The 24,239-nt window shown below is 46.5% G+C and overlaps 4 protein-coding genes across 9 annotated transcripts; 3 read left to right on the forward strand and 1 right to left on the reverse strand.

Annotated features, from left to right (window-relative positions):
* Nucleotides 1-5,742: 5,742 nt before the first annotated feature.
* On the forward strand, nt 5,743-14,356 carry LOC112901707 (uncharacterized protein At2g24330-like). Of its 6 annotated transcripts, none has more exons than XM_025970676.1 (7): nt 5,743-6,307; nt 7,476-7,620; nt 8,266-8,375; nt 8,612-9,026; nt 9,136-9,243; nt 9,331-9,404; nt 14,218-14,356. In XM_025970676.1, exons 1-6 carry the CDS (start codon nt 6,032-6,034, stop codon nt 9,384-9,386), a joined length of 1,110 nt encoding a protein of 369 aa, XP_025826461.1. In that variant the 5' UTR covers nt 5,743-6,031; the 3' UTR covers nt 9,387-9,404; nt 14,218-14,356. The 6 variants fall into 6 exon arrangements, with proteins under 6 accessions (XP_025826461.1, XP_025826460.1, XP_025826458.1 ...); XM_025970675.1 differs by lacking the exon at nt 14,218-14,356 and adding an exon at nt 10,103-10,962; XM_025970673.1 differs by lacking the exon at nt 14,218-14,356 and having other exon boundaries at nt 9,331-9,627.
* LOC112900780 lies at nt 14,255-15,133 on the forward strand. Its single transcript, XM_025969583.1, has 2 exons — nt 14,255-14,506; nt 14,999-15,133. The coding sequence occupies exons 1-2, from the start codon at nt 14,255-14,257 to the stop codon at nt 15,131-15,133; spliced, it is 387 nt and encodes a 128-aa protein (XP_025825368.1).
* Nucleotides 15,130-17,046, forward strand: LOC112901709 (oxygen-evolving enhancer protein 3-1, chloroplastic). Its single transcript, XM_025970678.1, has 2 exons — nt 15,130-16,637; nt 16,737-17,046. The coding sequence occupies exons 1-2, from the start codon at nt 16,044-16,046 to the stop codon at nt 16,833-16,835; spliced, it is 693 nt and encodes a 230-aa protein (XP_025826463.1). The 5' UTR covers nt 15,130-16,043; the 3' UTR covers nt 16,836-17,046.
* On the reverse strand, nt 16,949-22,325 carry LOC112901708. The gene is made up of 9 exons (XM_025970677.1): nt 21,800-22,325; nt 20,641-21,137; nt 20,267-20,366; nt 19,335-19,403; nt 18,978-19,089; nt 18,099-18,187; nt 17,815-17,876; nt 17,589-17,685; nt 16,949-17,432 (listed from the first exon to the last, which is right to left on the reverse strand). The coding sequence occupies exons 2-9, from the start codon at nt 20,937-20,939 to the stop codon at nt 17,382-17,384; spliced, it is 879 nt and encodes a 292-aa protein (XP_025826462.1). The 5' UTR covers nt 20,940-21,137; nt 21,800-22,325; the 3' UTR covers nt 16,949-17,381.
* Between the last annotated feature and the right edge of the window lie 1,914 nt (nt 22,326-24,239).

Here is a 24,239-nt window from a genome sequence, read left to right on the forward strand (position 1 = left end):
TGCCTAGATGTACACTATGTATAAATTTATAGTAAAAATTATGTATCTAAAAAATCAAATTGAATTGTAATTTGGACCGGAGGGAGGGGTAGGAAACATGCAGAAATGTCAAAATTTTAATAAATAATAAATCGGAAAAAAAACGTTCATCGGCCGGCAAAGGGCCAGTACCTGCCGAGACAGGCTGCGGAGTCGTTTACCGGTGGTCCTAGTCGGAGTAGGTTCCGGTCTTTCCACTGCTTCTGCAATTTGCAGCTAGCGCGGCGGCAGCGGTGTGGCGCTAAACAAACCACGAAGCTCCCGTTATCGGTTCCCGTCTAATCTTCCTGTCTCTGTCTTTGATCCGCCTTTTCTTAGCAAAAATACAGCGGAAATGGCCTCATGGGACGCTTTCCTTAACTCCGAAACAAAACGGGAGAGAGAGAGAGAGAGAGAGAGAGAGAGAGAGAGAGAGAGAGAGAGAGAGAGAGAGAGCCGGAAAAGGATCCCTCACGTCCACGCCTCCACGGCCCACCTTCGCGGGGGGAACACGGCCGGCCATTTCTTTTCCCGGCCGGCCGCCGCGGCGGCAGACTCCCGACGCGAAGGCGGCCTTCTGCTCCTGCCCGAATTCCCCGTCAAAACACTGTGCCGCTGCCGCACCCGCACCCGCACGAGGCGGCCTCGCGGCCCCCCCGTCCCGTGACGTTTCTGTTCGGCATCGCGGCACAGCAGCTGCGAGCACGCGAGGCCGAGGCCGCGCGCGCCTGCCGTTGGGATGGGCCGCCGGCCGCTGTCGCGCGCGCTTGTTCCCCCACGGCAGCCTGGCAGCGGCGCAGGGCTCGGAACTGTTCGCCAACCGGCAACCGGCGGCACGCACGCGACGCGCGCGGTGCCTTGGTGGGCAGCTAGAGCCTACCCGGCCATGGTCAGCTCTGTACCCTCGTGCCCGCTAAAGCGGGAGACAAGAGGACGGTCGAGCGCCCGAAGGTTCGCCCGGGTTCCTGACGATTTGGTCTGTGTCTTCCTCCTCCCATTCACCCATCACCGGGAAAAATTTGCACTGGGAGCACTTTCAGCATCAGTGCTCGCCGTCATGATTACTTTAACGGACGCAGATTAGTGTTAAGCATCGAGCTGCAAGTCAAGGAGAAGGGAATCGGAAGGAACTAACCTATTCGCCTCTTAACTCCTTCGCAGAAAACAAAAAACATCTGCTGTGCCAACTTTCCACGTGAGCACTTTGCTTTTGCCCGCCACAATTACCAGGCAAATTGATAGATTTTTAAAAATAATCTGGATTACATATGAAGTATTAAAAAAACTCATCTAGCAGTATGGACATGGTATATAAAAAAACATGTAACAACAAGGACATGGTATAGAACAGTTGTTCTATGTGAAGTTTCTTAGGTGATAACTGTTACTCAAACGGTCAGCGACGGGATTGAAAAGAATGGCTTCTTTTTGTTGGAGAGATAGAGTCAAGTTATTGGACACGTTTAAAGGGTTTGCTGCTGCCGCTCTCCGCAGCGATGGAAAGATAATCCTACTCTGGCATGAAAAGTGGACTAACAAAATTATAAAGCAGGCTTTCCATGGCCTTTTCTCTTTCTCAAAAAGGAGCATATTGCTTTCAAATAAATGGTTGACTTCGAGCATTCGCAGAAGCATTGCACCTACCTTCTTGAAAGTCCAGGCATATATGCAATTCCAAGAGCTGCATCCTACTACTTCCGTCCTAAAATATATAGTAACTTTTAGACTTAGTCAAAGTCAAGCATATTTATCTTTGACCAATAATATCTTTAAAAATAATTATTTTTAAATAGAAAAGGTTACATATTATGATAGTTAGTTTCAGTATGAATAAACTAATATTATTTTTATGTTGCGACTCTTTATAGTTTATTTTACTATCTAGAGTCAAAGTTTAAAAGATTTGATTTTAAAAAAAATCTAAAAGTAGCTGTATTCTGGAACGAAGGTGGTACAAAGCATCCTTATTGCCATTAATTATTTTGCAGAAGCAAGAGATATCTGGATATACAGCTAGGGAAATGGATCATTCGCATCAGCAAAGGCCTACAGATCCTTAATTGGACACTGGCCGACACCACTAGTCTTTAGATGGCAATGGAAATCTTATAGGCAGAAGAAGCGCGATATAGCCCGCTATCTAAAATAGAGATTGCATGGCAAAAATATGCACCTTGGACCCATACACATACGATATGCGCATCCGGCTGCATGAAGAGAGTTGGTGCGCCTTTTTCAGGTCTAGCTTTTCAAGGGCTTGCTGGGAAACAATTGGAATCGAACCACCAAATAATTAACATCTGATTGAATAGTACTGTGCGCACATACAGTTAATTAAGTAGTGTGCACATCTGATTCGTTTGGTATGCTTGCATGTGGCGGTTTTTGGTAAGAGGTGCGGTTATACATAGGGCGTGAATAGTGAGGACTTGGTGCCCAAGCATAACGGCCGTACGTACGTGCTGAAGTAAGCTAGCCCTCCTCTCCGAGGCTGTTAGAATATAATCAAGAATTGAGGATCCTACTAGCTAGCACAGGGCTTTTCATCTGTTAGAACTGAATAAACGTCAAATTAGATCGTAGGATTACAGTTCTACTAGATGTTTGAAAACACATATGTTTGATATTATTAGATTTGAAGTGTATAATGTTGCATTTTCTAAACTTAACTTAGTTTTGTACACTTGAGCATAGGTATTCCATCCAGCTAACTCAATGCTAAGCAATATCTAATCATAGTTCTTTTATTTAAAAGGTCTGATATATTGATTATTACATTACCCAACAAAGCAGAACACATGCAAAAGAGTAAATATCATATTAAATTATAAACTTAATTATTTTATAGATAGCATTCGACATTAATTGTCAGGATCAGATCCTACATACAATTCTGTCGATTTCATAAGATTGTATACAAACTCGTATCTTTTATTGATATGCACAGTTAGGATACTTTATAGCCTATAAATTTTAAAGGAGATAGTAGCAACGGTACGGTGTGGCAACATATATTATATATGTCCCGGTAAACTACACACAACTTGATTTTTAATTTTGCTCACCCCATAGGAACTGAGAAAAGGATCTCTAAAGGCAATCCTCCCACAAGAGAAAAGCACGTGCACGCACCATCCCATTTGTTTCCATTCTAAAGAGCAAATTATCCGAAATTCAAACAATGCCCGGAAACTCTCATATGTAATTATGCTTATGAAATTAGAATCCGACATGGCATGTGGCTCCTCGTTCCGGTTCGGTGGAATAGTAGGATCTTACAATCCGGATCAGGTTCCGCGAATCTTGATTCTTTCACGAGAAAGAAGGGTTTTTTCGATTCTGAGAATAATATCTATGAACAAGTGCTGCTCTATAATATTTCGCATCCATGAAAAGTGGAACAAAGATCGAACAGGACCATTGCTGCCCACAAGCATTTGGCGGCAATTCGTGCATCTCGTTGGATCCCGAAACGCCGATGATCCGGCGGTACGTAAGTGGGGAGAATTATTTGTCGGCAGCAGGGATCCTCGGCTCGCTGAAGCTCACCGATGGCTTTTGACAGACAGCAGTGTCCGCGAGTCGTTTTGACGGCTCCTCTCCCGCGATACTGCCGGAGCATTCTCTGCAAATCGCATCCGCGGATTCGGGATTCCTGTCCATCGGCATTGAAAAAAATCACCCGACTCCAGCGCGTCATTCAATCAGAATCATCTCGATCTGCTTTTAGCCCATCAACTGACTGAAACCCCACACGGCCGGATTCACCCAGGGAAAAATAGTGCATGACGATCCAGTCCACCAGCTGATTGCCGTTTAAGAAACGGCACGGGTTAGAAAGGTTTGCTCATCCGCGCGAGGCAGTCTTGACATCTCCCGGAGATCACATGGAATCGGCGGTGCTCTCCGATCCCTGCTCCCGCAGCGTGAAAACAGATGCGCGGCCTCTGTCCCCATGACGGCGTCGCAGCTTTGGGCCAACTGCCAAGGCACCAAGCGGCGGAGGGCGGCCCGGCGGGGGGCCGACGGACTGGCTTCCATGTGCGGAGTACGTTATGTCTGCTGCTTCAGTTGGCCTAGTAGGGAGACTTCACGGTGACGTCGTCGCCGACATGTGGGCCAACAACTGCTACTGTCCCGTGTTGGACTGGGGAACAGTCAGGGTCAGGTACTACAAAGCCCCTGTACCACAGATTCTACAGTAGGACGGTTGGTGGTCACGCTACTGTTGAGCGAAGGGCGACATTGTGCTTGCCTGAATTTTTCTCGTACACCTGTGCATGGCACTAACCGCCCTCCTGCCTTTTTTTTAATCCGCGGACAACAAGCACAACCTCGTGGTCGTGCCGTCGTGGCCAACTGGCCATCCTATCGCGCGCGGCCTCGTTCAAGGCCTCAGGCAGATGCTACCAAACGCGTCGGGGCTCCGGCCTCGGAGACAAGACGAAGCGCACGGCATCGGCACGCGCCCGCCGCCCCGCCCGCATGTTCGGAGCCGGCCGGTGCCGCGCTCCCGTTCCCTTTCCCTGCGCGCGTCGCGTCGCGTCTCCTCCCGCGGAGGCGCCGGAGCGAAGAGTGAAGGAAGAGGCACAGGGGCCCGGGCGTGCTTCCCAGCGGGCTGCAGCCGCCGCTCTCCTGACTGTTGCGCCGCGCGCGGGCGCGGTCCCTCTCCGCGACACGAGTTAGTACCAGACCAACACACCAGTCACCTGGTGGCGGTGCGTGGACGTGTGTTCGCCGGCCAGAAAACACGCGGGCCATGGCTGCCCGGAGCTCGTTCTCTCCTCTTGTACGCGTTCGCCTGTCGGCGGCATGGCAGCGCGTGCGTCGTCCGGCATGTGGGAGCCCCGGCGATGCGGCCCCGTCGTTGGGGGCAAGGTGCATGCTTGTTTATTCTTGTTGTCACCGGCATGTGGGTGGGAGCCGCGGATAAAGATGTGAACGGTGTTGGGGGCTCCTATGTATCTTCCATTTGCTGGGAAAGGTTTGAATCGCACAGCCCACCACGGCGCATTACAAGAAGGCCAGCCACGCACGCACAGCCGTGCGACGCGCAGTTGACCAGCACACAGATGCATGCAGCAAAGCTACACGCAGTATGGCTATAAATATTTATAACCTAGCGTGCTTAAAATATTTAACTGGTCCAGCCCGCTTTCTGGTCCAATTTAGCGCGTTCCCAAGTTACTTTGCCTGCGGCGGGGGAGCAAGGTGGCCCACTTACAACTACGAGCCCAACCCAAGTACCCAACTATGGATCACGATACAGCAGGGCCCTGTCTCCGCCTCACTTTTTTTCTTCGTCCGTCGGCCTGCAGTGTGGGACGTCAAATGCGTTTTCATCTTTCACCCTTAAGCAACATGTAACCCCTTGTTTGCAGATTATAGTCTATTATTTCTTAAGGCGGATGCAGAGCAAACACGTAACATTCTTATTTTAAAAAAAAGAAGATGTAACCTGCCTGAATCAACACTAACACGTCACATTGGCAAACCCGTCCTCCATCGAGAAGGTTTGCATCCGCTGGAAGCCCAGGACAGGGACAGAAAGCAGCATGGCTAGCTTTAGGGGAAATGTTCTTTTCTGTACCGGAGAGGAAAGGTGTATTATTAAAGACTCTTAACCGTAAGCTGTTTCCCAACAACAAAATGTTCCTTATTCAATGTTTGCTAGCGAAAACCAACTAATTTTGGTGTACGCCTAGTCCTAGTGTTGTGGTTTCTAGCCATCACTTGTTCCCATTTCATGTATTTTTGTGCCAGAAACGATCTTGGTTTGAGAGATGGGCCAATCTTATGCAGTTAGGACGATGATCTAGCAATGCCAAAAAGGTACACGTGTTCTGTTGCTCTGTCCAATTCGTCCAGATAAAACTCAGCCATCGCTATTCGTTCGGCCGGCAAATCGGCGTCATTTCGAGAGCCAAACCCCTGCTCGACAGCGCGCGACACCGAAGCCAAATTCCTCCCCTCTCATCGGATCCGGCGACGATCGCCAGATCGATCCCGCGCAATGGCTTCTCCGGCAGAGGCAGCGGAGATGGTGGCATCCGCGGCGGCGGCTGCCGCGTCGGAGGCGAAGGGGAAGGAGGAGAAGGAGAGGAGGGAGGGGCCCGGGGTGCTGGGGAGGATCTGGCGGGCGCTGTTCGGCGGGCGGGGCGAGGACTACGAGAAGCGGCTGCAGAACCTGTCCAAGGAGGAGGCCGCCGTGCTCGCCCGCATGGGCCGCCGGGCGCACTTCTCCCGCCGCGGCGTCCGGAACCTCATCGCCCTCTCCGTCCTCGGCGAGGTCTCGCAGTTTGCTTCTCTTCGCGTCATTTCTGTTTGAAATCTGATAAGCGGATGCGTCTGCGTGGGATACGTTGCTTCGACTTGCTTACTGGTGCCGCGCGTTTGTGGCCTATGTTTCGATATGCATGCGCCTTGGGTTACGTTTCCTTTTGCGAGTGATCAGTTTTGGTTTATCTGTAGTTACGAATCTAAGGATCCGACTGAGATCATGACCTGAAGATTGTTTATGATGTCTGAACTGATATGTGGTTGAATAGTAAATACCACACTAGCGTTTTGGGGATTAAATCATCAACACTAGTGCTACCAGGGAAAAAAGTAACTAGCTGTTGCAGATTCATTTCTAGACTGATCGAGAAGTTTGGTTGGAGCCAATGCCCATGCGTCTTGGTTAAATCACATTACCGGTATCATGGACTGAATTGATCCATTTTGAATTTGTTTTGTCGTTGACTAGTTACTGGTTCCGTGTAAAGTAAGAATTGCATGATTGTGACAAACAGTAACCAGATGAATTCTCATGGATGGTGGTGCTGGCCCTATAGAGTCCTCAACTCAATAATCGGTGCCAGTTTGTTCATCAAATAGTAGTTCATTGTAATGTTTTGGAAGATCAAAACCAATGAAACGGAGGAACATCTTTTTCTCTGTTCTTTAATTTTCAACTTATAAGGAAGTTTGACTGAGAATAAGGGCATGGTGTTCTTCCTTTATATTTTATATGATGTTCATGACTTGCTACTAATTATGGAGAACAGAAAGCATTTCCATGGATTATTTATTGCATCAGAACTCTGACGCAGTAGCATCTATAAACAGGAGTTTCAGCTAAAATCTGTCATTGCCTGTGATCACATTTGGATTTGATGGATTACTTACTTTAAGTATGGAGCATTTGGCCATTGTCATGAAACAAGCTACCTAATTTACTGACCTGTCAATGGTTGTAGCTATCTCTTACTGGCTGCTCATGTCTATGAGATTTGTGTCCAGTCTTGATATACTAACTTCTCATGCCTTTCTAATGGGCTTGTCTCTGTCTTGGTTCATTCCTTTGTAATAGATTGATTCTGTTGTGATATTTTCTTAAACAGAGACAGTTTCTTTCTTTGTTTTAAGCATCACAGCAACATCTTCTGATTGTTACGTAATTACTGGTTTCTCAGGTTGGAGCTGTAGTTTACGCAATCATCGTGACGAAATCAGAGGATCTAGATTGGCAGATGAGGGCTATTAGAGTGCTGCCTATGTTTCTTTTGCCAGCTTTATCCTCAATGATGTATTCAGTACTCGTAAGCTTCACAAGGATGTGTAAATATCTCAGAACTCTTGTCAGAACTTTTCATATTTATCAAGTACTTGATATTTTGATTACCAATTGATTTTTTTTTTCAGATTTGCTATCCTCAGTCTTTGAGCTTCTATAAATTTGATGACTTCCATTTATATAAAGTTGTTAGGAATCAAGAAGAGAACACCAAGGCCTTTTTAGTTACTGTCTTTGATGATTAGTCCTACTGTTTTTTTTAAATATTGTGGAATTTGTTGTCCTTGTATTAGCTGCAGCCGAAACTCATGAACTGTTCTGAATGTTGGTCTCTAACCACCAAAAGGACCTTTAGCTATGCTCCATTGATAATCTTATTATATGTCTGGATAATCAAATTTCATAATGATTGATTAATGTGAACATGTATTCTTTTGGTTCTTTTCTGGAGCATGGACTGTGAGTTTGTGAACAAACGACTTGCCTGCTAGTATCAGTTCTGGTTTTTTTTGTTATAGGATGGTAAGAAAAAAAATTTCTGTAAAATGTTGAAATGATGTCCAGACTAGTGCCCTGAAACACCACCGCATAGATTTTAGATTCATAGTTTAAATTATAAACTAAAACTTAGTTTTGATCTTATCAAATAATAAAGTATAATGATACTCTTTTTATTTCCCGATGCACAGTGGAGCGGAAGGATAAGGATACACTTGAAAGATTGAGAGCTGAGAGGAAAGCAAAGATTGATGAGCTAAAGGATAGAACAAATTATTACCTGACCCAGGAGCTTATTCAGGTAAGCAGCTGTCAATACGTACACGAACTCTGAGTTGCATGTACGTGACATTTCATTTTCGTTGTGTTCCCACGAACTCTGATGTGGATATACTTGATATTTCATTTTCGTTGTGTTCCCATGAACTCTGATGTGGATGTACTTGACATTTCATTTTTGCTGTGTTCCTATCAATTATCACAACTGAAAAAAAATTTACACAATGTTGAAGTATCTGCTAACTTGAGTATTTGCAGAAATATGACCTTGATCCTGCAGCAAAGGCAGCCGCAGCTTCAGTTCTGGCCTCTAAAATGGGTGCAGAAACCGGCTTTGAGGTACATATGGCAGATGAAGTGAAGTCTGGTTCAGCACAGGCTAGAAGCAGCGAGGTTGAGGTAATTCCCCCAAATGGTCTGCAGAATAGGAAGGAAACAAAGGCAAAAGGCAGCAGCTACAGGAGCACCACGGCTGCTCATGCACAACAGGACACATCAAATGAAGCTGGGGGTGGTGGCATGGAATCTATGCCGCCATCGAAAGTTGTGGAGCATTATCAAGGCTTAGGAACGAGTGATGGTGGCTGGATTGCGAAGATTGCTGCTTTGCTTGTTGGGGAGGACCCATCGCAGTCGTACGCACTGATATGTGGCCATTGTCATATGCATAATGGTATGTATGTCGCTAAATTTCCTGTTGAAAACCAAAACTGCTCTTTCATTTTTTTCTCACATGCTGCACCTACAGAATTGGATACATGGCATGATACGTGAACTTGCAGGATTGGCCAGGAAAGAAGATTTTTCTCATGTAACCTACTACTGCCCGCACTGCCACGCACTCAACATGTCCAATCAGTCCATAGGGCAACGCTCCAGCTCAGACTCAGGTCAGTTGAGCCCAGTTGCTCCTGCTGATGGGGTTTCCACTACTACACATCCTATCACGGAGACTGAACTGAGCAGCACCACTGAAGTGCAAGAGCTATCGGAGGAGGCAGATGCGTGGAAGCAAGTGGAGCCAGCAAACTGAGGCTGATCGCTCGCGAAAGTACGTCGCTCTTTACCCCTGAGGAAGTATGATCGTTTCCTGCTGTGCAAACTGGTCGATACAAGTCAATGTTGTAAGTAGCGGTATATGAAGTTTAACCGTAGCCTTCTCTAAAAGAAAAAAAACTATAGCGGACTATAGCGAAAGCTAAATTAGTTAACGGAATGATAAAATAATCAATAATCACATATAAAATTATAAGCATTATTGGTAAACTCTAACATATCTTTTAACTGTCTAAAGGTGCTCATGCTACGTTGTTCAAGGTCCACACTACGTTTATTTAGTTGTATCGGTTCTTTTGACTGCGTTTTTGAGGATGATACCACTAAAATCTACTAGCAAATTAACATTTAGCGCTGCTAAATCTCGCAAAAGCTACTTTAGCGGATATTTAGCACTGCTAAATCTCGTAAAACCTCTTTAGCAGACGTAATGGACAAATGTTGCATAGTGTAGATCTTCTAAAAAGCTAATAGCGGGTTATAGCGAAGCTATAGCGGGCTATTTTCAATATTGATACAAGTGCATGAGTTTGTCCTGTGAAGTCAAAAACACATGTTTTAGGCGTGTGTATATCCTGCTCCTACTTGTTCATAGGGCTGTGCTCCCCCGCAAAACTGCAAATATCTACGCCATGTGATGTACTAGTCATATGGCGTTGCACTGTGGCTGACTGGCTGGTGTACACTGTACAGTATAGAGAAATTTCTTTTGCGGTTTCGGATGCATGGGAAAGCCTGTACCGCAAGATGGAAGGTCGTACAGAATGGTCTGACGGCCATCTGGAGTTCTGGAGTTCTGGACCATTGATGTCACAGCGCTGGACTCTGCATCTGCATTGTAGAGACCTGCCTTGTTTTTTCTTTTTAAAAAAAGGGGCTTGCCCTGTTTTTGCTTGAACTACTTGCGGCTCGGCGGCTGGAGGCCATGGCAGTCGCCAGCAGTGACGATTGTTCAGATGAGCAGTCCGCTCGGGTTATTTCCTCCAACTCCAGGTGACCAGGTGGATCAGGTAGATGATGTACTTGGTTAGCGCGTCGAGTAATTACCAAGGTAGATGATGCCTGCGAGTAGCGCGTCGATCGTCAGGTCGTCCACCATCATTGACTTGCTAGTCAAGAAGGAAGCATGCTGAACTGCCGATCGACGCCGTGCTGGAGCTGGTGGCTGACGGCGAACATTGACCCAAAACTTCGCTCCTGCGCCAGCAGCACCAAATGCAACCTGACGATAGGACGATTTTGCTGTGCCCATGCCCCAGGAAGATCGTCTCTGGCTTTCTGCTTATCCAAAGAGACAGGTCACCGTCAACGTCATCTTCGGGTGCAGCCAACATCCGGGCGTCCTGGCCATGTGAACTAGTCGCCAGATGTCAGCATTGCATCCGGCAAGAAAAAGTTGAAGGGAATCAAATGTATTTCGTAGAAAGGTTAGTTTGTTAGAATTTTCATACTGATTTCTGTGAGTGCTACGCTTTATGCTGTTTGTGGTTCGATCATATACGACGATACCCAAGAGTACAGCTTTGTCTTAAAAGAAAGAGAACATCTTTTAATACCCTTTCCACTTGCTTGTAAGATTGCCTTCTCTTTTCCTCCCCGGAGAAGGTTGAGACACTGTTTAGCCACAACAAGCAAGGAACCATGCTTGTTGGATAACAACCATTGCTGATGGGCATCGAGCCGACATCTCCTCCCAACAAGATCTCATTAAATAAATTACACGCTGTTTACGGTTTTACTACACCAGCGGCAGGAATCGCCGAGTGAATGCGTGAACAAACCATCCGGAGAGGAAAGAAAAAAGAAACTGCCATGCCCACTCGGCCACGCATGTTTCCTAGTTCCATCCGACGTGCGTGATCACGCGCGGATGCAGAGACGCCTTTATTAGTAGGCGGATCGAGTCCGGTTAAACAAGGAGTCAACCGTGAGCAGCCCGTTAAACCAAACCAGCGGCTCAGAGAAATCCTCGCCCGCGACGACTCCTACTCCGACCCTGACCTCTACCCCGCATCGCAGGCGAGGGAGACCCCACCTACAGCGGCGCACGCACGATCAGCGCCCGGCGCGGTGATCTACCGATCTCCGCCCCCCACCCGCCCGCGTCTATATAACCACAGCACAGGGCACTCTGTTCTGTGAATCGTATCCTCTCTCTTTCTCTGTCCCGTAGGCGAGCGAGCGAGCGAGCGAGTACAAAAAAGAATCCGCCGTCACGCACCGCGGCGCAGGAGGCGAGCTGGTGGCGACTGGCTAGAGGTACGGACACCAGCCCTGCTCTGTTCCTTTCTCTCTCTCTCTCTGTTTACTACTTCTCTTTTGTCCTCCGCGGTTTACTACTGGAGTAAGAGTGAGTGGTAGCTTTGCTTCAGTTTGGATCTTTCGGTAATAAATTGCGGCCGCAATCGCAACTGCAGCCGAGCTGGGAGATTGTTAGGGTGAAAAAGGCCGCCGAGAACGAGGCACCGTTCTTTTTCTCGGGTTCGTAAACTAGTGAGCTGCTTCGGATGCGTCGATCGGGTTTTCAGTTCCAAATCAACCGAAAAAAGATTTTTTTTCCCTTCTCTTTTGGGGCCTTGGAGGCCTGGAGCGTCTCGTCGTCTCTGGGAAGAACTAAGGTGGGGTTATCTCATCTCATCGCCGTCGTCGGTGGAATTCCCTTCCCCTCCTCCTGTTCTGGGGAGGGGGGAGACTAGAGGGAGCATCGGATTTGAGTCGAGGCGGGGCTAGCTGGGACTGGTAATGCAGCGGGCTGGAATCTGAGGTTGCTCTGTTTTTCACCCCCATCCCCGTTTTCTATCTCTTCTTGATTCTTGATTTGGGAGCGGTGGTTCGGATCGCATGCCTTTGGTGTTGATCGACGTTACATCGTCGAAAAATGTTGCTCGCCCTCTATTCTTGCCAGTTTGGCTCGCAAAATCTTGCTCCGATTGTTTGATTCCGTCCGAAGCACAATGCGCGGTGTCGTCCTCTGCATCTTCCTCTGTTCTTCTTTTCTGTCCTGAAGAAACCCCATCGCTGAAAAAGTCCCGTCTTTTTATGCTGAGACCCGAACTGTTCTGGATTGAAATGTTCTTCACGAGGAAGAAGGGAGGGGCCCAGATTGGTTCTTTTCTCTAGACTAGAAATAAATATCCCGGCCGGATCTTATACCTGCTCTTAAATTCTTCATCGGATCAGCGGGTTTCTTTTTGTCTCTGCAAGTTGATGGTAGGAAACACCTGTCCTCCCCTTCCACCTGTCGCCGGTTTCTCTTGTTACGTTTCTAGCCCAAACGCCCTCATCAGTCCACAATGCCATCACTTTTCTGCAACCTCCTACTGAACATGATACACTCATCTTCCTGTAGATTTAGTGAGGGACTAGTTCATTACCTCCATTCAGTGATCTTAGTTCTTTACACAACAGCCTCTCAAAGCTTCCTCTCTTTCGGTTTCGAGATTCACCGGTGAAATCTTTGTAGGTGTGATGTGTCAAAGTCCATGTGTGGAGGGTGTAGGCAAAGAGGAAAAATAGAGAGAAGAAGACCACATTTGGGACTTGGGATTGGGCCCTCAGCCTCCTCCTGTTGGTCCTTGGTTCCGGAAGCTGTTGCAATTAGCTGCTATCCTTGTCTGTCCCCATCCTCCCACTATTCTACTGGAACAACGACACATGAAAATGGAATTAAAATGGAAAGTAGGCCCCACATCTCAGCTGCTCAATGAACATGCATGTCTTAGAATTTTTCTTGAAAGGCACGAGGAAGTGGATAGGTGAGCAAAACAACCTCGAGTTGATCATCGATAGCGTTGAGCCAATTTTCAGGTCAAAATAGAGGCAGACACCACTAGGGTTTTGTTTGGCATGATTTCGTGGGCTTTCAGTAATCAAAACACGGTTTTTAACTGAGCAAACTGAAAGCTTTGACATGCTACCTTGTAGGAATAGAGATAGAGATATCCTATCCAGAATGTCCTTGCTTATGCTGGACATCTAGTATCAAAGCTTGTCTCCATGTGCATCATATGTTGCCTTTGCACAGCTGCATATGAGCTACTGTTAGGCCGTGATAATTTCTTGTAGAAGTTTCATATTTGGAGCTTGTTAGAAGCATTTCGAGAGATGGGGCTTTAGTTTATTTCAGAAGCCTCTACATAGCATGGAGATTAGGAGGGTTTATCTCATGCTAATTTTAAACTTTAGACCTCTAAAACTAAGTCAAATCTAAAGTAGAGAATTCTTTTTTTAAGTGACATGGAAGAAGTACTGCATTTCGTTTAGTTAGGACAGCAAGTCTAAGTATCATAGTTATTTTCATATTGAAATTGTCAATAACTAAAGCTTTTGAGAATTAAACTGTCTGTACATAATGAACTGGTTTGGATATCGATAAATTCGTATCTATTGTTTATGGGGTTGCGAGATAATCCCTCCACTCCTGAGATCGTGACCTCTGAATTCTTATGGTTGTACGTTTATAGTATCGGACCACCTCAAAAAATTGTCCTCTGAGCAGTTTGCCAGTTTCTTTCCTTTTTCTTCCTTTCTTTTTTCTATTGAAAAGAGCAGTTTCTTATGGTTTAATCCATCGATTTCTCTCTTGATCTCCAAGCCCAAACGTGTCCTCCTTTTCATTTTTCTGTGTTTCAAGGGCGTCATGGCTGACCAATCGTTGCCTTCTCACTGACCACTTTGTCCCTTGATACGTGGCTTCTTTTTCCTCATGCACTTGGTGATATTTGTTGCTTCCAAACATGGTCCAAGCATCGGGTTTTGTTTCTTTCACGTTGCTTCTTCCGCTGTGCCCTCATCCTATAATTACGCAGGTCTCGATCTTCCCCACACACAAAGGCGGATAGAGCCATGGATCATGAGATGGAGCTGAAGGGGTGTTTCCGCCGGATCAAGAACTGCGCGATCGAACTCTTCTCGACAATGGAGGAGGACCTGGAGATGGACAATGAGGACTCGTGGGACCTTGTTGGGAGGGACATCCGGCTGAAGGCCACCTTCCTGTACATTGACCTCAGCCGCGTGATCGCCTGCTGCGAGGGCGAAGAGCACAAGAAGGCGCTCACTGTCCTCACCAACCGCTTCTTCTACTCCATGGATGAGGTGAGGATCCTTCTCCCCCCTTTTGCATAAAGCATGTCTTGGTCCATTGCAAATTCATATTACTGGCTTACAAGTACAGTACAATCTGGTACTCGAGTTCATGGGTGCCTCGGTTTCCTGAATTCGTGATACTGTAAGGCAATTATTAAGTTCTTGAAGAGGTTATCCGGACATTTTAACACCTTGGCCCCCCTTAAACAAGTTGTCATTGTCTTTCCTTTTTCCTTTTCTTTTCTTTTTTGTTCCGGTGGAAGTTTTAGTGGTTATTGGTGGTGACTAGGACTCGGCCAGTAGAATTCCAGCGCATCAGGTCCTCCTTTGGAATGCAACTACTCCATGCTAAGTTAGTTTTGGGTCAACCTTATCAAATCAGTGCCTGGCGCTCTCTGTGCATGTACAGTAAGCTTTGTGACAGCTACGGAGTACTCCTACTTGACATGTTGATACTGTTTGATCTATGCCTCTCTGATTAACGGTTGCACGAACTGGCAGCTGGGCGACGCGGTGGAGAGCCGGAGCCTCCCCCTGACGCAGGTTCGCTGCAGCGACACCGCCGGCGCGCTCCGCGAGGTGGTCGCCGTCCTCGCGCCGTCCCTGCACCTTGGCCCCTGCGACCCGGAGGAATAGGAATAGGGTAGCTCGGCATCTTCTCTAGAACGAAAGAGAGGGAGGATGAGATGGCATGGGACCGGGCCAGCCAGGAGGCCCGGGAGGATCACCTGTGTGGATGTCAGTGTACATATTATCTTTGAATTGGGGTTGTTAGCATCTTTCTTTTGCCCCCGTTTCGCTTGCCGCTGATGCTCTCTGAACTCTGGCTACTTGTGTAGCCTCGGCGTGAGCATGGGACGCGATCTTGCCCGAGCTCGACAAGGCAGCCGTGCCATTCGGGATGCGGGTTCATGTTCTGGCGCGGATCATCTGATGGCGGATCCATCTAGGATCTAGTAGTTCGGCGGCGTCTCTGTCGGAGCGCCACATGGATTTGACGGGGTAACGAGGCCATGCCGCCCTTTCGGCAGCCAGCTCCGGTTTTCTTTTGAAGTGGTTGTTCGTAGGCCAGGGCTTTGGCTTAGGCTTTGCCGAACCCGGAGCTATCCTTATCAAAAAAGAAAAGAAAAAGGGTGCTATCGGCGATCGGCACCAGATGCGTCGTCCTCCCAGCGCTCTCGCAGGCGAAGTGAGCCGTCCCGTCACCGGACGCGTAGCAGGCCGTGTGTGTGGTAGCCTGAAACCTGCGCTGATGTGAAGGCCGGAGTGACCGACGAGCGTAGCCACGTCCCACGTACGTGATCAGAGTTCGGAGCAGCAGCCTGATCCGGGTGCGCTTGTGTGCAAGTCACGAAACCCCCTGTAGCGACGACGCGTCGCCACAGCTGTTACTACAGTACCCCCGGTGTCATGTGCGTGTCTACCTGTTCCGAGACGTCCACGGTCCACCCCACGCCGAAAGCGAACCGCGCTGCATCGCTGGGCCGCCCAAAAGCACGAGCCGAGGGCCTGGGCCGTGACAACGCGTTCCAATTGGAACTTCACCATGTCGACCATTCCATTCCATTTGCCTGCCGCGTTATCCGAAACACCTGGCGCAGCACACGGCACACCTCACCCCGTCGAGAACCCGAAGCAGAGCGACGCCGCACCAAGGCGCACGCGCGCGGCAATGGCAGCGCGCCTCGCCGTCCAGGCGCCGTCCCCGAGCCTGTCACGGGCCGAGAACACGTCCCCGGGCCCCAAGCCGCCGCCGAGCAACAGCGTCCGGCAGCCCCAGAAGCAGAAGCCAGCCACCACCAGCCGGAGGCTAGCGACGACAGCGGCGGCGGCGCTCGTGGCGTCCCGGCTGCTGGCGCCCGCGGCGAGCAGCGCCGCCGCCGGCGCGTTCGACCTGCGCATCACGCTGCCGGAGCAGTCCAGCGAGGAGGCCGAGGCCGTGGTGCGGACCCACGCGCGGAACCTGCTGCGGGTGAAGCGGTTCGCCGACGCCGGGGAGTGGCGGGAGCTCCAGGCGGCGCTGCGCGCCAGCGCGTCCAACCTCAAGCAGGACCTGTACGCAATCATCCAGGCGAGGCCCGCGGGGCAGCGCCCCGACCTGCGCAGGCTCTACTCCGACCTCTTCAACAGCGTCACCAGCGTGAGTGCCCACCTCGCCGTCAAGATTTTGAGGTGACCATGGCACTGCGGCATGATTTTTTGATTGCTCATCCTGTTCTGCTGTTGCTGTTGCGTGCAGCTGGACTACGCGGCCAGAGACAAGGACGAGGTCCAGGTGCAGGAATACTACAGCAAAATCGTCTCTGCCATCGACGAAATTTTCTCCAAGATCATGTAGTTGCTCATACGTTTATCTAGGATTGATGGAGAATGGATTATTGGATTCTTTTTCCCTTAAAAAAAAAGAAAACTAGGAACTTGGAATTACATTCATATGCAGGGAGCAACAAATGGCGACCGGCAAAAAGGCTTTCATTCTTGCTATGTAGCTAGGTCTTTTTGAAGGAACTATGTAGCTACTAATTCTTGTGAACTTCCTCTGCTACATCTATTTACCCTGGCATCTTAAGGAGGAACACAAAAGAATCATAGTTATTTACAGGTGCAGCAAGACCAGAAAAAACTGCAGGTCCTGAAACCCTCGCTGTTCAGCCACCAATGTTTAAGGCTTGTTGCAGGGCCGTCTGGAGGCCGGGCAGCACAATGGTTTCAGTCACCTCTACTTTCCCTTTCAGATAGAGAAAGCAGGGGTCCTGGGTGAATGGTGACCCTATCGATCGCCACTTAGTAGTAAGCAAAATGAAGCAGTAGTTCTCCATATTGTCCATCGATCTAGGGATAAAAGACTGAGTGTCTGCCTAAACTGAAACCTGTTGGCAGTGGCCTACCATCCTCTTGGCTCCTCCTTCAAATGGCTGCTTCCAAGAATTTGATCCTAAGAAGGAACCATAAATTGGATGTCAAGAACCACACGAGCTTATTTTGATGTTCAAGAAAATTCATGAAAGAACCTGACACAAACTAAAACGCTGTCTTCTGAATGGTTTCTGGTATAGAGTGTAAATTGGTGAAAGGCGCTTCAAATTCTTACCATTGAAATGCCAGGAAGCACGAAGCTAGCAAGACCTTCATTCACTGAGACGCGAAGCGGAGGCATCTTGGTACTCATTCCAGGCAGTTGAGTCGTGCTGTTTATAGAAGAAGCATCATTAGCAGCAGGAGAAGCGGCTGTATCCACAATAGCAGAACTTTTCAAGCATAACTCCAATCTTCTTACACGTGAACTGCAAAGGCATTTGAGATAAGATAATGCTTACATATGTAGAAGATCATTAATGTTCCTTCTTGCCCGATGGAAGAGATCAATGTTGTTCTGAGCCTGCAAGGGAGAATAAAGATAACTACAAAATAATGCTAGGGACATATTATGGAGGAAAAGGTAATGCTTTTAGATGCAGTCTAACTAAAATTGTGGGTAATATGCTATACTAAAAAAGTTAAGCTTTTCTAATCAGACATGCATTTCCCAATATAGAAGAATATAAATGATGAATAAACGAACTGTAAACAGAGTAAAGTAGTAAATGAGTGCTATACAAACCTGAAATGTCAGAATATTTGTTTCAATTTGATGAAGAAGCTGATTATTTTCCTCCAGTAGATGCTGTACTGGACGATCTATCTCAGAGGCTACATGACGGAAAATCATGGTCATATTATATTACAGACAAGCATTGGCTAAATCTTGCCGAAATTTAGCAAATGAATCTGCTATAGTGCACCACTGAAATCTACGAGGATCTCAAGCGTAATTTATTTGACAAAACTATGCAGGTCACAAAAATCAATTGATGTACAGTATGTAATTAACCAAGGACGAAATGGAAGGCTACATGTTGGAATGTAGTTTCAAGTGAATTCAGGGAAGTCTACTGAACATTGACAGGATCAATATGTACAGTTATCTTTGCAGTTTAATAGAAATTTGCTTCTAAGTCTTTGGTCTCTTTTCCAGGAAATACTAGAAAGTACTACAAGGCATTGTGTAATCCCAAATTTGCTCTAACAAGATCCACAATACCCAAAGCTACTCCCATGCATGTTCTTGAACAGTAAACATCCAAAGTGTCTAACTCTTCTTAATCCCTTTCTGTTACTTGACACAAGAAACTGTGACAAATATGTACGACAATATGCATCCAAGACTTACAGTTAAAAATATATGCATTCAACATTATATTAAATATCAAGCTCCGATGGAGTTCCTACCTGCGATAAACTTAGCAATGGAGTCAATAATAAGTCAAATAGTTCAGTCACTCAAGTATTTAGGAGCAGTATTTACCCTCTGAAAGTGAAAATTTTAAATGCCAGAATATAATATTGATAATGGCACGTGGCAGTTAACAGCAGATAACAAGAAACAAAGGAGATAAATGGAAGCAATCAATTAGACCCGATACACAAGTGACCTACCAACCTCCAGATAGAAACAGATTGTTTTGAACATTATGCGGCACAAATGAATTGGTTCTCATGCCAGTTTGAAGAGGATGATTTGCTCCCCACAGTGCAGGCTCTACAAATTTATCCTGAGAAACAACCATAACTGGCACCAGTCAACAATATACGAACATAAGTATGAATAGAGCGGATAAATAACTGAAATGGTATATATTAACATTTGCTATACTTTCCATCCCCTTCAACATTGGTTTTTGAAAAGCACCTTAGCTTTTCAAAGTGAATTATTGTATTTTTTTGTCTAATCATTGGCAGAAAATAAAAAGAGCACAATAAGGAACAAAGTCCATCAAACAGAAAAGGGTATTGATACCTTTCTTTCTTTTATATTTCTGCCAGTATGGTGTTCTTGGGCCTTCCTTCGTCTTGTATTTACTTTCTTCTACAAGATTTACAAATTATTGGTATTATTGATATTAAACAAAATGAGGAAATAGCTAACTCTGATATAAAGTGCACATTTAAGAAAATACATATTGGTGCAGAAATGCATCTGTCTGTGTTATTTAACTACCTATGTTTCTGATGAAACTTCCAAAAATACAAACATCTTTTACTTCTTGAAAAAATATACATCGAAAGAACAAGTTATCCTACCTTAGTTTTGAGATCTGAATAGTACAATATCCATTATCAATCAAAAGGAATATGTAAGTAGGGGTCTGTTTATGTTAGGAATAGAGCTATTGCAACTAACAAACATATGGAACCAAAAAGGTGGAATAGTGCCAACTAAGAGATGCATGCTTTGTCATCCTGTCTCTTGATAGCCCGTCCTTTTTCTTCAAAAATACAAATCAACAGCAATAAAATAATAGACTAAAATTATACTGATTGCCAGCTCAGGTCTCACTATGATGATGGTCCAAAATGCACAGATTCTATAGTTTATATAGATTGAGAATAAGTTAGTCTATCATTCATACTAGTAGACACACACATGGTAATTGGAATTCTATTTAGATCAATCTTCAGATGTAGTCTATGTTTTGGCATGGTAAGTTAAAAAATAGATCAAGGAAGGAAGGAACCACGTATGCTTATACCCACGGAAGTGATTGGTTATTAACGAACATTTTGCACAGGTTGCATATATTCAGTGTTCATGCAAAGCAGCTGCCTGCTGACCCGGGCATTACACACCTTAAGCAGATAGCATCCTTATAATCAGAAAGAAAAGATACCTTTTTGGTATAAGGAATAACATCGTACAAACATCTGTAGAGATTACAGCAGGCTGCTTACCCCTACCCACTGGCACCTCATTGCGATGTCTCTTACTGTCTTGTTCGGTAATGCTGCTGCTATCTTTATATACTTCATGATGCCTTGTTCATGAACATATCTGATAGTTTTTCATGATTGTACACCAAAGAAAACAAAGGGAAACATGTTAGTAATGAATCAATGGTTCCAAACTTCAACGAGTGATAGAAAATTCTGTGGCAGCGTTGTTCGCGTAATCAGAATCCATTGGACACAGAAAACTAAGACAATTTAATTCAAAAAAAAAAAGAAAACTAAGACAAAATTCAACAAACAACAATAGAGGCCACACGTTCCGAAAGGAACAGAATTGTAAAACAGTAGGTATGCATATGATAGTTGAGAAAGCTTACTTCTCCAGGCCATCTCTCAGAATTTGAAGCTCAAGATGTGTCCAATCTGCAGCCAGCGGCCCTCCATATTTGAGGTTCTGCCCCGGATCAGCTGGCATATTAGATGAACCAGTAGAAACAACCACTGAAGGTGTGGTGCTCAACATCCCCACACTGGCATCCATCCCAGTGGAACAATCCAGGTACGCTGGCATGCCTCCAGACCCGCTAGTGGTTGCACTTGTCTGAAATGAAACTACATGCTGGTTGCAGAGTGACTGGGAAAACGCCCCAAAATTCATATTAGGATCGTCTGCCATTTGCAGGCACAGCAGATGTTCCAGAACAGCTTCAGAAATTTCCAGCCTAGAAGGAAGCTCCAAACAACTTAAGAAATGCCAGTATCAGATGAGGAGGTACGTTCAACTAGCTACAGGATGGTCTTTCAAAAACTAGCTACAGGTTCCACTGCATTTTCGCACAACCTGGACGAGTTCGGTGCCCAGTGCTCCAAGAACCTGCGGATGATATTAAGTATGTTGAAAGAAAGTTAGCCTTCGAAACAAATAGATTGTAATTAAGGGAGGAGGGGAAGGTCGAAAATTCTCCGTGAGACTGCCGAGGAAAAAGCAGGCTCAGAAACAGAATACCCAATTCAAAACTTCAAAGTTCTGTCAATTCTGTGGCTAGAGGAATTTCCATAAACGCACGAGGAACACAACACTAGAGAACATTACATGATCAAATCGGTATGCAAAATCCGGCATAAATGAGTAGTCTGCATGCAAAATCCTTGAAACAACAAAGGTAAGCCCATAAAAAAACTGATAAAAAGGTAAATTGTGGACAGGGACCTGGCCAACCTACCCCTGCAGTTCGTAAGTACTAGAAAATGACCTAGAAAAACCAAATCTAGAAGCGATAATGATTAGTTGTACATAAAGTCGGACCCCGCCAATCAACCGCGGCCGTACAACACCCATGCAAAACCCTGTCAAGCAACTGAATTTTCACGCTGGGAGTTCATGCCAAACCCCAAACTTTTAACCGCGCACGATTCCGGCGAGAGTACCAATCCAAGCAAAACACTTCGAAAGGGACGGCGGGCGGCCCCGATCCTACGGGAACCAGATCAAACAAGAAGCACAGGCGAAACAAGAATCCTGCTCAGCAAACTTACCCGGCCCAAATCCGATCTACTTTCTGCTCTCGCGCGGCAGCAGGCAGGGACCCCCACCGGAGAACCCGAGCCCCAGCCGGTTCGATCCTCGATCGCCTGCCTCCTCCTCCCCCGGGCGTGCGTTGGATCGTGTGGTGCGGCGGTGTGCTTGGTGGCGATGGTGGTGGTGGTGGTGGAGTGCAGTTTGCTTCTTTAAATGGTGCCACCCAGCTTTGCGCGCTCCAATGGGAGGACCGGGGAGAGGCCAGCCGAAAAAGCGGCGGCCCCGCCGCACCAGTGAGCCGTATATGCCCTTCCCTCACTCTGGCCTCTCCTCCAAAAGCAGAGGTCGTGTGCCGATTCAACAACTTGCACACGCAAAAAGAATCTGAGATCGAGGGAAGGAGGCGGGCTCTGTTGGAATGGAATTCACCAGAGCCTGGAGCAGCTGCCTGCTGCTCTGCTGATACGGGGAAGGGGAAGCCACCGGCGGCAGCGGCAATGGCCTCCGAACAATAATTGCCACTATTGGCTTCTAGCCTAGGTTCCCCCTCGTCTTCCCCTTTCCTCTCTCGGTTAGTTCTCTCATGCCAGGAAAGCAACACGCCCATGCTATTTAAAAAACCCAACCTTTTTTTCTCAGTTTTTGGACTTTTCGGCTCAGCCTGACAAAGTTGTATTGCGGTTCTTATCTGTTCGTTTTCATAATCCGGTGTTACGTCCAACCAAGAGCATAAAAGGTGAATTCTAAAAAAATATATAAGGTGAATGCAAAACTAAGAAGCAACAATATACACATTGGGCTGCTAAATCTTTTCGATGTAATGTGGTAGTTGGTCAGTACATTTGTACTGCTTTTCTTAAAAAGGAAAAGTTGCGAGGAAGTATTAATTTAATTGATGATCATGCTATCCGTATTAGTACTCCTCCGAGTTGGTAGCTTATGTTCTTGTGTGAACCCAAATTCCTCTTTTAGACAAATTTCAACTATAATTAAAACAAGCCCCCTCCTTCTTCGTAACTCCAGGATTTATCGAAAGACAATTTGCAACAGGACGTTCATTCCATAAAAAATCATGTCCTCTTACTTTCTAGTTAATTTCTTGTGCGAATAGAATTTCCTCTTCTGAGGGGCAAATTCAACTAGACTTATACATGCTCCTCCCGTTTGGTAGCTCTAGGATTTGCGCAATTAGTATTTTGTAACTTCCCACTCAACCCGTAAATTTTCAGTTATGGAATGAAACTTTCAAATGAATGACAACGAACTAGAAAACAAATCTTACATGTAGAAATAAGTATCACTAAAAGATTTGTGGGGGGGCTGTATTGAAACGTTGAACCATGCAATTATGGTTTCCCGACCATGAAGGCGCTTCTGTTTTTTCCACAATACAGTTAACACCGACGTCCTAAGGAGAGAATATACATGGCAAATGTATGGATTCTACTAGGAGGGAGAGAGAGGACACAAGAAAATATGAAGGGGGCAAAAAAAAAGACATGAAACTCAATGAAACCTGGATGATCCGGCGGTTTGCATTAATAACATCTAGAGCCCGTTCTGATTGTTGCTTCAGCTTTTCCAGACTTTGGTCAGGCACCAGTAACTGTTGGATACATTGGTCTGCCACACCCTCTAGAATCCAATTCTCTCAGCTTGGTCCAAAGATATCAGCGACTTGTTTTCTTCCGCCAAAAAAGAAATATGGGATAATAGTGTAACCCCTACATGTGCCATATCAGATACCTTGGGAGTGGAAGATGGACCCATATCTCCAAAAAGGCTTTAACTATTAGCTAAAAGTAGTTTTTTTTATTTTTAATAGTGATGATGAAAGGGTGGTGAGGTCTTGGAGCTACCAGCCCTCTCTTTCCCTTCCTAAATCTGCATGCCCTTTCTTCTCCAGTGAGGCAGTGACCCAACCTAAAATTTGCATGCCCCTTTTTTTATAAATAAAAAAAATCCCTTTTGTTGTTTTTCTAGTGCAACCTGAGACTGAGTGGCCGTTCCATTCTCCCGTGGAACCTCCCTTTTGATCTGAACGTGGGGTTGGAATCGGATCCTACTAATTTTTCCGGGAACCAAACTTAAGATCGCATGTAAAGGCAAGCTCGCTATTTGGGCGTGACTCAGCAGCTCCAATGACCCTCCTGCAGGCGGAATCTGGGCCGGGCCCACCCGCAGGCGCGCGAAGATTCACTGCGGTCGATCCCGGCCGTCCGCGAGCGGAGCCCCCAGAGATCCCACGGACGGGGGGTTTGCGAGAGATGCTCCCCGTAACCAAAAGTCTAGCTAGCCGTGTCATGTCAGGCAAAGGCCCGGCCCATGGGACCGTGCGTGGAATCAGTTCGGTGGAGCAATCGAGTGCGTCAGAGTAAGTGGCTAGTAGTAGTAGAATATTTAATTTTTTTCGAAAATGAATATATGGAAACATGAATCTGCAGCCTGGTTTAGATT

Source organism: Panicum hallii, chromosome 7 (genome assembly GCF_002211085.1).
Source record: "Panicum hallii strain FIL2 chromosome 7, PHallii_v3.1, whole genome shotgun sequence".
Taxonomy (NCBI): domain Eukaryota; kingdom Viridiplantae; phylum Streptophyta; class Magnoliopsida; order Poales; family Poaceae; genus Panicum; species Panicum hallii.